Raw genomic sequence first — 12,338 nt, 5'->3', positions numbered from 1 at the left:
ATTAATGATTCAAGATATAAGATTGCAGGAGAGAGTTTACGATAGCGTAAAGGAGAGGAAAATACCCAAGTATCGTTGGAGAGAAGAATTAGGGAATTAATTTAGAGAGTATTTCAATGGAGAGAATTTTGAGATCTGGAAAATAGGTGTTGTAAAACTGATGTAAGAGAACAGAGTTGAAGAAGCCGTAACCAGGGTAGAAAATGTAATTGGAATGGCAGGTAAATGTATGAGGCAAAATCCAGGTAAAACTCAGATAAAATGTGGGTGGTATAATACAGAATGCGCAAAGAAAAAGTCACAGGTTATGAAGGTACTTAGGAGATACATGGAGGATGGTGGTCAAGTAGCTAGAAACGAATTTTGTAGAAAAGGGAAAGAATACAGAGAATTGTTATGAAAGACGAAGTCGGAATGGCAACAAAAGATGGCTACAGACATAAATAAAAATGTAAGGAAAATGACAGTAGGAAAGTATGGGATAAAATAAATCAGATGATCAAGAAGAAATCAGGTTCAGGGGGGACGAATATAAGTCATAGTACATGGGTCCAGTATTTCGAGAAATTATTGAATAAAGAAGACAAATGGAGAGCCCATCATGAGGGGATTATTGTCTCGGGGGGGCTTGAGTGTCACTGCCTGAATTAGATAAGGCTATTTCGACTCAGGAAATGATGAACCAGTTGCAAGGAGCTAAAAAGGGAAAAGCAGGAGCTATTTCGGGTATCACATATGAATTCTGGAAAGAGGTGGGAGAGCGAAACGGCATGTGGGAAATTTTGACAAGGATATTCAATATTGTGGTTTATCATTTTAAGTGGTTGACTGTCTGGGCTTGGTATTTTCGTTTTACCAACGTTCATTTCCAAACCAATCTCAGCAGAGGCAGTTTTTAATTTAGGTAGCATGCAGAGACCATCTTTGGAGGCATTTATACCCAGGGAGTGGCGCCCCTGCCTATGTGAGTCCCAGAGCACACTGATAAGGGTCCCAGCTCAGGGTTACGAGTGAAGACCTCAGCATCAACGGCGGAGAGGGTGACTTTCGGTACGGCGGAGATGTTGGAAGAAGCAGCCCTGTACTCGTGAATTAATACGAGTACAACACACAAAGGGCACGACGGCTCCACCTGTTAGTGCCGGTACCCCGACAGAGTCTGTTCCCCATGTTAGGGTCGGCTGAATCGCAACTCACCAACACGTCTGGCAAGCGTGGTGTTTTATTGCCAAGCACCTTCCATAAACTCCTGAACTAGAATATATTATACGAAATGCATTATATGTACCTTTTTGCGAATTAAAAAGAGATTAACAGAAATATGAAGCCTCATTCTGAGATATTGCGGTGTAACTCAAACTTTAATAGCAGATTCCTGCAAACGCATCCACTGCACTTTTAGGTACACATAGCATGTCTACTACCCGAGATGTAAAATTTTGCACACTCCTTTACGAATATACTGCGACACCAAAACTCTACAGTTTTTACTGTAGCTTTTAGACGGCGATATTACTAAAATATTATAATGATATTGATAAAAAATATATATTTTTGTACTTACATTTTAATTAATCAGTGAAGTAGAAAATATTTCTCATCGAATGCGACATAGCTTTTGACTACATTTAGATAATAATGATAAATACCTCAAAGTCCAAGAACAAAAGTTCAAAATAGTAAAATAATTCAAATATCTCGGATAATGAATTACGTGGAATGCAAAGCAATGACATCCAGAAAAAATAAACTTGAAGTGGCCTTCCAACTAACAATAGATACATACAACAAGAAATCCCTTTCACGGGTGTCCAGAATTAAACATTATAAAACAGTGATTGAACCAGAGGCACTATACGCAACAGAAACACTGAATATGAATTTCAAAGGCCAGATGGAGAAACTCGAGCTGAAAGAAAGGACAATTTTAAGAAAGATCATAGGACCAAAATTTCAGGATAATAAGGTAATATACATCGAGAATGAAACGCTCTACACAAAAATTGAAAAAATCTCAGGTGCTACGCGAAAAAGGAGGGTACATTTTTATGCTCATCTTCTCAGAATGAACTCTAATAGATTAACCAAACAAATATTTGACTTGTTCCGTAACCGCAAAATAGAACCCAACTGGTTTAAAGAAATTGAAAAATCTAGTAGAATTCACTATTCGGTCAAACACCTAAACTGAAGACGAAAATATAAGGTTCCAAGACAAATCTTCATTGAAAGCCAAACCTATTATTTAGGAAGATAAGAGGAAACGAAGATCAGAAAGAATGAAGAACTACTGGGCACTAAGAAAAGTACAAAACACAGAGAAATGATTGATTCAACATACCCCAAAGAGGGTCAAACGAAAAAAAGAAGAAGAATAGTGTTCTAGTTATTATGTCCCACGAGGGTTTTCAAAGACGCCACTATATTTAGAGTTTGGGAAAAATTTGGAAGCAATGGTACCAATAATTAAGTAAGAATGAGTACCTGATTCAAAGAGACCTTGAAAAAAATGGCAATTTAAGAAAGGCGCTTCGAACAAACAAGAAGTTTGAATCCAGTGAATTGTATGTAAAGCATTGGAATCAGGAAGACTTTGAATTCGCAAAGTAAAATTTGTGTATTTCTATCTTAAACTTTATGGCACATACAGAAAAAACGCTCCTTTTTTCCCCGGGGGGGGCGGGGGGGGAGGTGACACGGCCGGGCAGTAGTTGTAGGAGTGGCGCCTTGTACGTGGGGGGGACCACCAAGTTAGTTGTGTAGGGGTGGCCATTACATGTGGACTGGTCATCCGCCCATGTAAGGGGCAGCTTAGTAGATTTAGATAGTGTGTTTTTAGTTCTGTTTATAATTGTTCAGTTTCGTTGGTTTTAATGGTTTTTTCTGTTTATGTAACCTGGCATTGTGGACATGTATCTGGGCGAAAAGTCTGTAATGTACAATAAATTACTATACTATACAGAAATAAACGTTGTGGTAATTTGAGCATTTCTCTGCGTGCTCATAACCGTCTGTCTATAAGACATAATGAAAGTGAGAACGAAAAATGGCTGGATAGGAGGTTTCTCTGAACTTAAAGAATGTAATTAACAAGTACATGTTTTCTTACCAGGCCAGGTGGTCCTGTAAGGGTATGAGTCTTCCCGCTTCCCGTTTGGCCGTAACAGAAGGCCGTGCAGCTGAAACCTTCCACACCCATCTCGATCAGTCTCTTGATACCAGAAAACTGTAGTACGTCCTCTTGAGTCGCTCCAGGCTCGAACACCACGTTATAGGAGAACACACGAGGTTTATTGGAACCGTCGACAGCGCCCAGCTGAAATTAAAACAATATATTCAACCTAAAAATATACCAAAATTATGTTTAGTTGAACACAAATGAAGCCTGCGTGCAAATATTAAGATATTGCACAGACAAGCAATGTTTTTGTCTAGAGTTACGAAGTTTTTAATCAAGCTAAGTCATAATTAATTTACAACGGTTGTGGTTATAATATGAAACTCATGGAGGAAACTATAAATGAAAAGAAAGTTGAAAGCTACATTATGTAGTAAAGTTTTCTTCATACATGTAGGCACAGGTTCCAAGCTAACGACAGAAGCAGATCGATGAACCATTGCATAAACGCCATCCGTAGCGATGTGATACATGAATGAAATTTTATATAAAGGAAATAACATCTATACATTTAGAAATGTTTCCTGACAATTCGATTTTGTCTCCGATTAAGTAAACAAGAGTCGAAAATAATTTAACATTTTTTACAACTTGCTTAAAGTCGCACCGACACAGATAGGTTTTATGGCGACGATGGGATACGAAAGGGGTAGGAGTGCGAAGGAAGCGGCCGTGGCCTTAAGGTAGAGCCCCAGCATTTTCCTAGTGTGAAAATGGGAAACCACGGAAAGCCATCTTCAGAGCTTCCGACAGTGGGGATCGAACGCACTATCTCCCGAATGCAAGCTGATAGCCATGACCCAAGCTGCTGAATTGTATGGACGATGTCTTGGGTAAGGAGTACAGGATGAAAATAAATGTCCAAAACAAGAGTAATGGAGTGCAGTCGAACGAAGGCAGGTGATGCAGGAAAAATTCAATTACGAAATGAAGTCTTAAAGGAAGTAGATGAATATAGTTACTTGGGTAGTAAAATAACTAACGATGGCAGAAGTAAGGAGTAATGTAGATTACCACAAGCAAGGAAGAGCTTTCTTAATAAAAGAAATTTGCTCACTTCAAACATTGATATAGGAATTAGAAAGATGTTTCTGAAGACTTGCGTGTGGATCGTGGCATTGTAAGGAAGTGAAACAGAAAGAAAGAGATAAGAAACTTTTGAAATGTGGTGTTACAGAAGAATGCTGAAGGTGAGATGGATAGATCAAATCACAAATGAAGAGATACTGAATCGAATTGGCGAGAGGAGATCGATTTGGCTAAATTTGACGAGAAGAAGAGATAGAATGATAGGAGACATCTTAAGAACCCAGGGCTTGTTCATTTGGTTTTTGAAGCAAGTGTAGGTGGTAAGAACGGTAGTGGTAGTCCAAGGTATGAATATGACAAGCAGATTAGAGCAGATGTAGAATGCAGTAGTTACGTAGAAATGAAAAGGTTAGCACAGGATAGGGTGGCATGGAGAGCTGTATCAAACCAGTCTAAGGACTGATGACTCAACAACACCCCCACTGAGTGGATTTTTCGAAGACTAAAGAATACGCGTTTCTTTACTTTGAAAGAAGATTCCAAATACAAATGTTCATGTCTCTAACATCTTCAGTTTTTGAGATATAAGTATCCTCATTAAAAAAATTAAAATCCTTTTTCACCCCAGTCCGTTAAGTTGATTTCCCCCCCCCCCCCCACCTAAAAATGCTTGTTTCTTTATTTTTAAAGGAGATTCCAAATGCCAATTATCACTACTGTAACATCTTCAGTTTTAAGATACCGGCACATGTACCCTCATAAAAAGGAATTAAACTCCTTTTTCACCTCCCCCGCCCCAAAATTGATTTTCCCCCAAAATGCGTGTTTCTTTAATTTTAAAGGAGAGTCCAAATACTAATTTTCATGTCTGTAACATCTTTAGTTTTTGAGATATAAGTATCCACATACAAAGAATTCAACTAATTTTTCAATAAATTCACCCCCCTTAAGCGGATTTTCCAAACATGAAAGATTACGTGTTTCTTAACTTTGAAGAAAAATTCCAAATACGAATTTTCATGTCTCTAACATCTTTAGTTTTTGAGATATAAGTATCCCCATGAAAATAATTCAACTCCTTTTTCACTCCACCTCCGCCCGTTAAGTTGGTTTCCCCCACCCAAAAAATGCGTGTTTCGTTATTTTTAAAGGAGATTCCAAATACCAATTTCCACGTGTGTAACCTTCAGCTTTGAGATATAAGTTTCTGCAGAAATGGAATTCAATTTTTTTACTTCGTTTCACACTCCCCACTCAAGTGAATTTTCTAAAAACAAACAGTATCCGTTTCTTTAAAAGAGCCTCCATATACTGCACCTATAAGACGAATAGCCAGATGTATAAATTAATTAAATTATCAATTTCTACCTGTGAACACTGCAAAAGGCAAATCAGTGCAGATATTTCACAAGTTTGCAATAAAGAGACCTCGCAGAGAGAAGATACATCCCCTCGACTTGCTTAAAAGCACGTCCTAAGAAGACCCGAGCTAATAGCCTTCACCAATAAAGTTTGTGATCCCTACAATGTGAAACTCTCAGCCGAACTTTTCCGAGGAGAAAGAGGACGTTGGAATTTGTCACACCTTAATGAGAGACGGAGACAGCCCATGAGACAGAGTTATACCTAATACCCCGCTGTGAAAATGGTTTAGTCCTTGTTCAAGTACATCAGTAAAGCTGTAGGCAGTTTTCGGCCAATCAGAAAATTACAAAATTAAACCGCCCTGCCACAGCGGAAATATTATTTAGTCATTTACGATTTGGAGAAGAGAAGTAAAAGAAAAGTAACGTGCTCTAGTCTTGGATTAAATTTTAAGGAATTGTGTGTGCGGTTATGTGAAAAATTATTTTATAATTAATGAATTATCGGCATTTACGTCGTATGTTTCTGAAGAATAAGTTTCACCCACAAGACTGAGTCTCATGGCAGGAAAGCGCCAGTATTCGTCAGTAAAATAATCCCAATGACGATTAGCAATCTGTGGAAAAATGAACGATCATTTCTTATATTCTAGTGCAACGTTAAAACCACACCTATTTTGAAGTCATTAGAGTTTATTCAGTGATTAATTAACCTACGGACACTTGGAAAATTGACGTCAGGGTGTGATATCACTACGCCATACCCCTCCCCAAGAGCCACTCCGGAGGCGTGGTTTCCAAAATTTTCAAAACCAACGGTGGAGTACTACCCAACACCCAGTCTTAGTTTCAATTTCAGAGACTCCTGTCAATCTTCAGGCGAGATCGTGACGGGCCGCGGAAAGTTAATTTTTCAAGTGTACTTAAACTCGCCGTTATATGTGCAGTCGCAGCGAGTATTTCGGTGAGTTAAATTGTGATATGGATCTTTGAGAACTACAGTCGAACCTGCCCTAACGGACACCCTTATTCAACGGACACCTCCCTATACGGACAATTTTCCTCGGAACCGATTTTATTTTACATGAGACAAGTGTTAAATTGGCCTCATATAAGCGGACACCTCGAACTCCGGACAGCGGACATCGCCATTTGTTCCGTCCAGCGGACACTTTACACGTTGCAATACAACTTAACTTATTACGCTGGACCACATTTCGTCCTTTCTTTTAAAACCATTCCTCAAACGTAAGGAAATCCCTTTTGAATGTTTGTACTATTTCGAGTGCAAGGGGAGAGGAGGTACATCGGAATGCAGTTCTACCTAGTGGTGTCTGGGCCTATTCCGAGAATTCTAATTGCCCAGAAATGCTGCCAGAGACTGTTGACTCACAAGTTACCTGAGGATTTTCTTCCCTTCTTGCATCATTCTATTCATAACTCGGACTGTCGCTGATAAGTAGGGCCCGGATTCATATGCACTAAAAACTCCGAAAATATGCATGCACATATGCACTAAAAATGTTGAAAATATGCACGAAAATATGCACTAAAATAAAATACAATTATCAAACACATTATTTAATTTTAACTCGGTGTTAAATTGATAAACAAGTTTCATTCCTTGCAAAATGATGCATGACAATACGCTTCAACAGTTTTTCAATGTGTTCAGGAGTCCATGACTTTCTGTTGTCGGAAAAAATTAATTTATACACTGAAAATGATCGTTCTAAGTCGACGGACATACTTGAGCAATACTTCTACACTGGCACTGACTGCTCGGAACGTTCTTCTGGCAAAGACTTTAGGCATTTTTACAGTTTAATCTGGCAAAACACTGCAATAGACGAATAGCAAGTTAACAGAGGAACGCACTTGTTTAAGCAAACCTTGCGAGACTACTGTAAGGAGAAGGAGAAAGGAATGTCAGAAAGAAGGAAATTGTTGTGAAAAACGTTATTATCCATCTCACTACTTGTATTGCGACACTGAAAGCTCTTTCCTTGATCAGGGAAGGTTTCTCATGTTGCCAATTGATGTGTAACATACGGAGCTCATTAAATTTTTCATTTTGTACAGAAATCTTAGATAATCGATCATACCAATGAGCTAGAAAGAGGACTATAGAGTGGTTATTGGACCGCCATATTTGAATCTACTTGAAAGCCACGTCCGCCATATTGTAAGCGACCAAATCGAGTGGGCTTGTGATGAAGCAAGTACAGAGGCTGCGGGAATAAATACCGTTTCACAGTTTTCTTTATTAGGGAAGCACTCAAAGTTGCGCAATGTCTGTTTAAAAGGACATTAAAAAATACAAGATACAGGCTACGTACTTACATATTGTATAAAGAAAGAAAATTAGCGCATTTCCACTAGTCCGAATTACAAAACAAATCACAAGACATTGCCAAAAATTTAGACCCACTTACAGGGAATGAAAATATAGAACAGAAAACCTTGAGCAAAGCAATATAACAACATCGAGAAATAATTCATATAACTTTAATAATAATAATAATAATAATAATAATAATAATAATAATAATAATAATAATAATAATAAATCCTGATATACCGGGCGAGTTGGCCGTGCGCGTAGAGGCGCGCGGCTGTGAGCTTGCATCCGGGAGATAGTAGGTTCGAATCCCACTATCGGCAGCCCTGAAAATGGTTTTCCGTGGTTTCCCATTTTCACACCAGGCAAATGCTGGGGCTGTACCTTAATTAAGGCCACGGCCGCTTCCTTCCAACTCCCAAGCCTTTCCTATCCCATCGTCGCCATAAGACCTATCTGTGTCGGTGCGACGTAAAGCCCCTAGCAAAAAAAAAAATCCTGATATCTTTCCATTTACCTGGAATTGGCATTTTGTATGGATTTAGCCTAATGTTACGACCGGATGCCCTTCCTGACGACGCCAACCCTAGGTGGAGTGATGTATTTACTATTGCGTGCTTCTGTAGTGGTTTGTAGAATGTTCTGTTGTGTGTAGATGAAGAAGGTTATCCAGTCCCGGATCCAGAGGAATTAACTGTCGACTACCCGGTTAAAATGCTCAACCCGGTCGAATCTGGTGCCCTCTGAACCAAAGACCAGCATGCTGATCATTCAGCCAAGAAGCCGGACACTAAACAACTTAGCAGGTTAGATCCTGGCTCAGTACGATAGTATTTAGGTGCTCAAATCCCTCAGAACTCCTGCGGGACAACATTCCGGCACCTCGGCTTATCCGAAAAAGTAGTTAGTAGGGCGTAAAACTAATAATAATTTACGAAAAATAAGTATTCTAGAGCCGTGGGGTACAAGGTTTGAAGTGAACAATGGTGTAATAAAGTATCCCATAATAATAATAATAATAATAATAATAATAATAATAATAATAATAACAATAAAATAACAACAAGAATTTGTAGGATAAACAATTTGAAATAATTGCTAAAAACGAGAACAGTTCTTCTTGTGATAATGATCTTAAATCACATAAGTTAACTTTCCTGAATAATTCACTTCGATTATCTTTGGAAGAAGATTATGGTAACGCCGATTTTTTATTTGCCTTATGTAGCACCCACTCAGACACGCCTTATAGCTACGATGGGATAGGAAAAGGCTAGGACTGTGAAGGAAGTGTCAGTGGCATTAAGGCACAGCAGCCCCCGTATTTGCCTGATGTGAAAATGGGAACCACGGAAAACCAGCTATCAGTGCTGTCGGCAGTGGGATTAGAACTCACTATATCCCGAATGCAAGCTAAGAGCTATATACCGCGAACCACGTAGCCAACTCGCTCAGTAGTAGTGGTGATGTAGGACTGAAAGTCCTCATATTACTCCGTATCGTTGGCAAAGGGGATGAGGTGACTAGGAAATTCTAAATATTATAGGTGTGGCGTTGGACAGCAGGCGTCTTGTAACATCGTTGTTCACTTTATATTTATTTTCAAAATGCTGGGGAAATGTGCTCTGTAGGATACAATGTAATAATAAATAGTGGTATTGGTTTTTCGTCCTACCGACTACTTAGTACGGTTTTCGGAGAAGCTGAAGTGCCGGAGATTTGCCCCGGTGGAGTTCCCTTACGGGCCGGTAAATCTACTGACACAAAGGTAACCTGTCTGAGCACCTTCAAATACCAAATACAAGAAAATAAAAGTAGGCCTAATGTACACGTGCTGGATTGTGCTACACAGGCAACGTAATTCTGCTAATCGCCCAAAACTGTGTACTTTAGTAAAAAAAGAATCTTATCTAAAATATGATATTTATTCTTCGTGTTTTCTCTACAATTTATGCAATTGCATGCCACACACGTAGAGAGCATATTTTCTTCGATCTAATCTATTAGAAGTATCGCACCGTATGCGGAGAAATTATATGAATGGCGCTTAAATTATGGAGTCGCTATTTCGCCTTGGCACCACCCAGAGCACTGTAGCAGCCATGTTAGCCACTCTATAGTCCTCTTTCTAGCTCGTTGGATCATACATAAGAGAAAAATATGTCTGTATATGCATTAACGTTCAAAATATGCACTAACATTCAAAATATGCATTTGCATATGCGCATATGCATCTTTAAAAAGTCCGGGCCCTACTGATAAGGTCGAGCGAGCTCAGGTATTCAACTTGAGAAGGAAAGGACAGTACATGCGCTAATTAGTGAGACAGAAATACCGTATCATTTCAGTTGTCTGTTAAACATGAGTATCAATGGATTACTTCACGAAGCTGATATGTTTGTTAGGGCCGGTTTCATCAACGTGGGTTAAACCTTAACCCCGAGTTACACAGTTTTAACTCGGAGTTTGACTGTTCATTCCGTTTCATCAAGGAGGGTTATTTTTAACTCTAGGTTAAGACCGGAGTTAAGTTAACCCATCCTTTCACCTGGGTTAAACTGTTTATTCGAGGTTAAAAGCAACATGGCCACAGTAAATCATGCATTTGATGCAAAGTTGCTTTATTTAGATTTGTTAAACGGTGTTCCTAACAGAAATAGGCCTATAATAAGAAGGAAAGACTTTGAAAATCTATCTGAGGAATAATTTCTGAAGAGATAGACTTCAAAAACCGTCGTCAGAAAATTCGTCGATGAAGTTCGCGAGAGGTTAGAATACACAGCTGATCGAAACAAACTTGGGCTTGCGAACTAAAAGAAACTACATTGACCGTAATAGTAGCAACAGCGGTATTACACAATATTGCTGTGGAGACCCGAGATTAACTTCCCCCACAGGACTTGACTCTGCGTCAGTATCTCACAGGAAGGAGAATGAACAGGAATGTTGGAATTGAGAATGACATCATTCTTCACATTGATAACGACAGCACTGCAGTGGCATATAGGAATGCAACTGCACACCACCACTTCAATAGTACAACACTTATGAACATTATACTGTGTATTACGTAGTGGTTATACAGAAATGCACTTTGAAATTAAACTGTATATTTACTTCCGTGTATAATATTGCTGTGGAGGTGTGCCAACTTTCAAAACAACTCTTGGCACAGAGAAGCTAAAATTTTTATAGAACTGTTTTAGTTGTTTCGTAGATCGCACTGTAACGTGGGCAATATTATTAAATTCCCCTGTTATTCTTTTCCATGTATCCTCCTTTTCTTTTAATTGTATACCGTCAATCTTCTTCTTCTTCTTCTTCTTCTTCTTCTTCTCCTTCTTCTTCTTCTTCTTCTTCTTCTTCTTGAAAGGTGTGGTTGGACTCATGTGTTATCGTCCATACCGTCAATCTTCTTGCATTCTATAATACTTCGGTACTCGGTGGCTAATTCAATAAGTAATGATTTTTCTAAAGCAGAACAATTCGTGCCACTATTTTTCTTCTGCACTTCTTCCATTTTTCGTTCAAGATCACGAAAGAATAATATCTACCATGGACCTGAGGAAGAAAACGAAATACAGCGCAAGAAATAAACAAAAGAACCACGCAAGAAGTGTGTTCATGATCTGATTTTTAGTCACTGCCTCCTTGATTATTCGGACAGCTGTTTCCTGTTAGTTAACCCTCTGCCGAAATAGCTTGGTAAAACGCGTGACTTGTAAGAATGAGTTAAAATATTAACCCTAAGTTAACAAACCCAGGGTTAGAGAATATTTAACCCACGTTGATGAAACCAGGCCAATGATGTAAAATCAATTATAATAACTCTCTATGAAATACTAACACAGAAATGACTTAGAATAATAAAAATTAAAATATTTCAGGTTCGATTATTTTTACAAACTTGTTTTAGCGGACACCTCTCGTAACGGACAATTTTCCTCCGAACCGACGGTGTCCGCAGAAAGGAGGTTCGACTGTATTAAGATGCTACGAGCTGGTGTAGAACATGAACTGTTGGGACACCTAGAATGGTTACAATATCGCAGAATTTCCAGTATTATTTATCACCAATAGACATTAAACCGCTAATTTCACGGCGTACCTAGATGAACTTTACTGTTTTCCAGGGTGATAGCGGCCAGAACATTTGTATTCGCATCAAATAATAAGCTCAGAAGCAGATTTCGTAGTGGGAGTTGCATATTTAAAGATATCGCAACTAGTAAAAATTATATCGGAGCTCAGGAAATACACAAACTCAGAAGGACAAATTAAGCATGGGGTTTTGTGATCAGTAATGTAGCCGAGAAGATCGACGTTTCATTAAAGATAATGTTTCCGAGGTCATGACGGAGTAGAAGGAAATGAGAGAGCTGATGAACTTGCCAAAGCAGCTACTACTTCTTCTGACGCCTTGTTG

At 38.8% G+C, this 12,338-nt stretch overlaps 1 protein-coding gene across 1 annotated transcript in view; it reads right to left on the bottom strand.

Annotated features, from left to right (window-relative positions):
• Positions 1 to 12,338, bottom strand: part of LOC136881951 (kinesin-like protein KIF12) — a 385,645-nt gene that overhangs the window by 132,457 nt on the left and 240,850 nt on the right. The window contains exon 5 of the mRNA XM_067154417.2: positions 3,110 to 3,316. Within this exon, the coding sequence (XP_067010518.2) occupies positions 3,110 to 3,316 (207 nt within the window). The remainder of the gene's footprint in view (positions 1 to 3,109; positions 3,317 to 12,338) is intronic.

This window comes from Anabrus simplex, chromosome 10, assembly GCF_040414725.1.
Source record: "Anabrus simplex isolate iqAnaSimp1 chromosome 10, ASM4041472v1, whole genome shotgun sequence".
In the NCBI taxonomy this organism is placed as follows: domain Eukaryota; kingdom Metazoa; phylum Arthropoda; class Insecta; order Orthoptera; family Tettigoniidae; genus Anabrus; species Anabrus simplex.
This window is presented reverse-complemented; position numbering and strand designations above follow the sequence as displayed.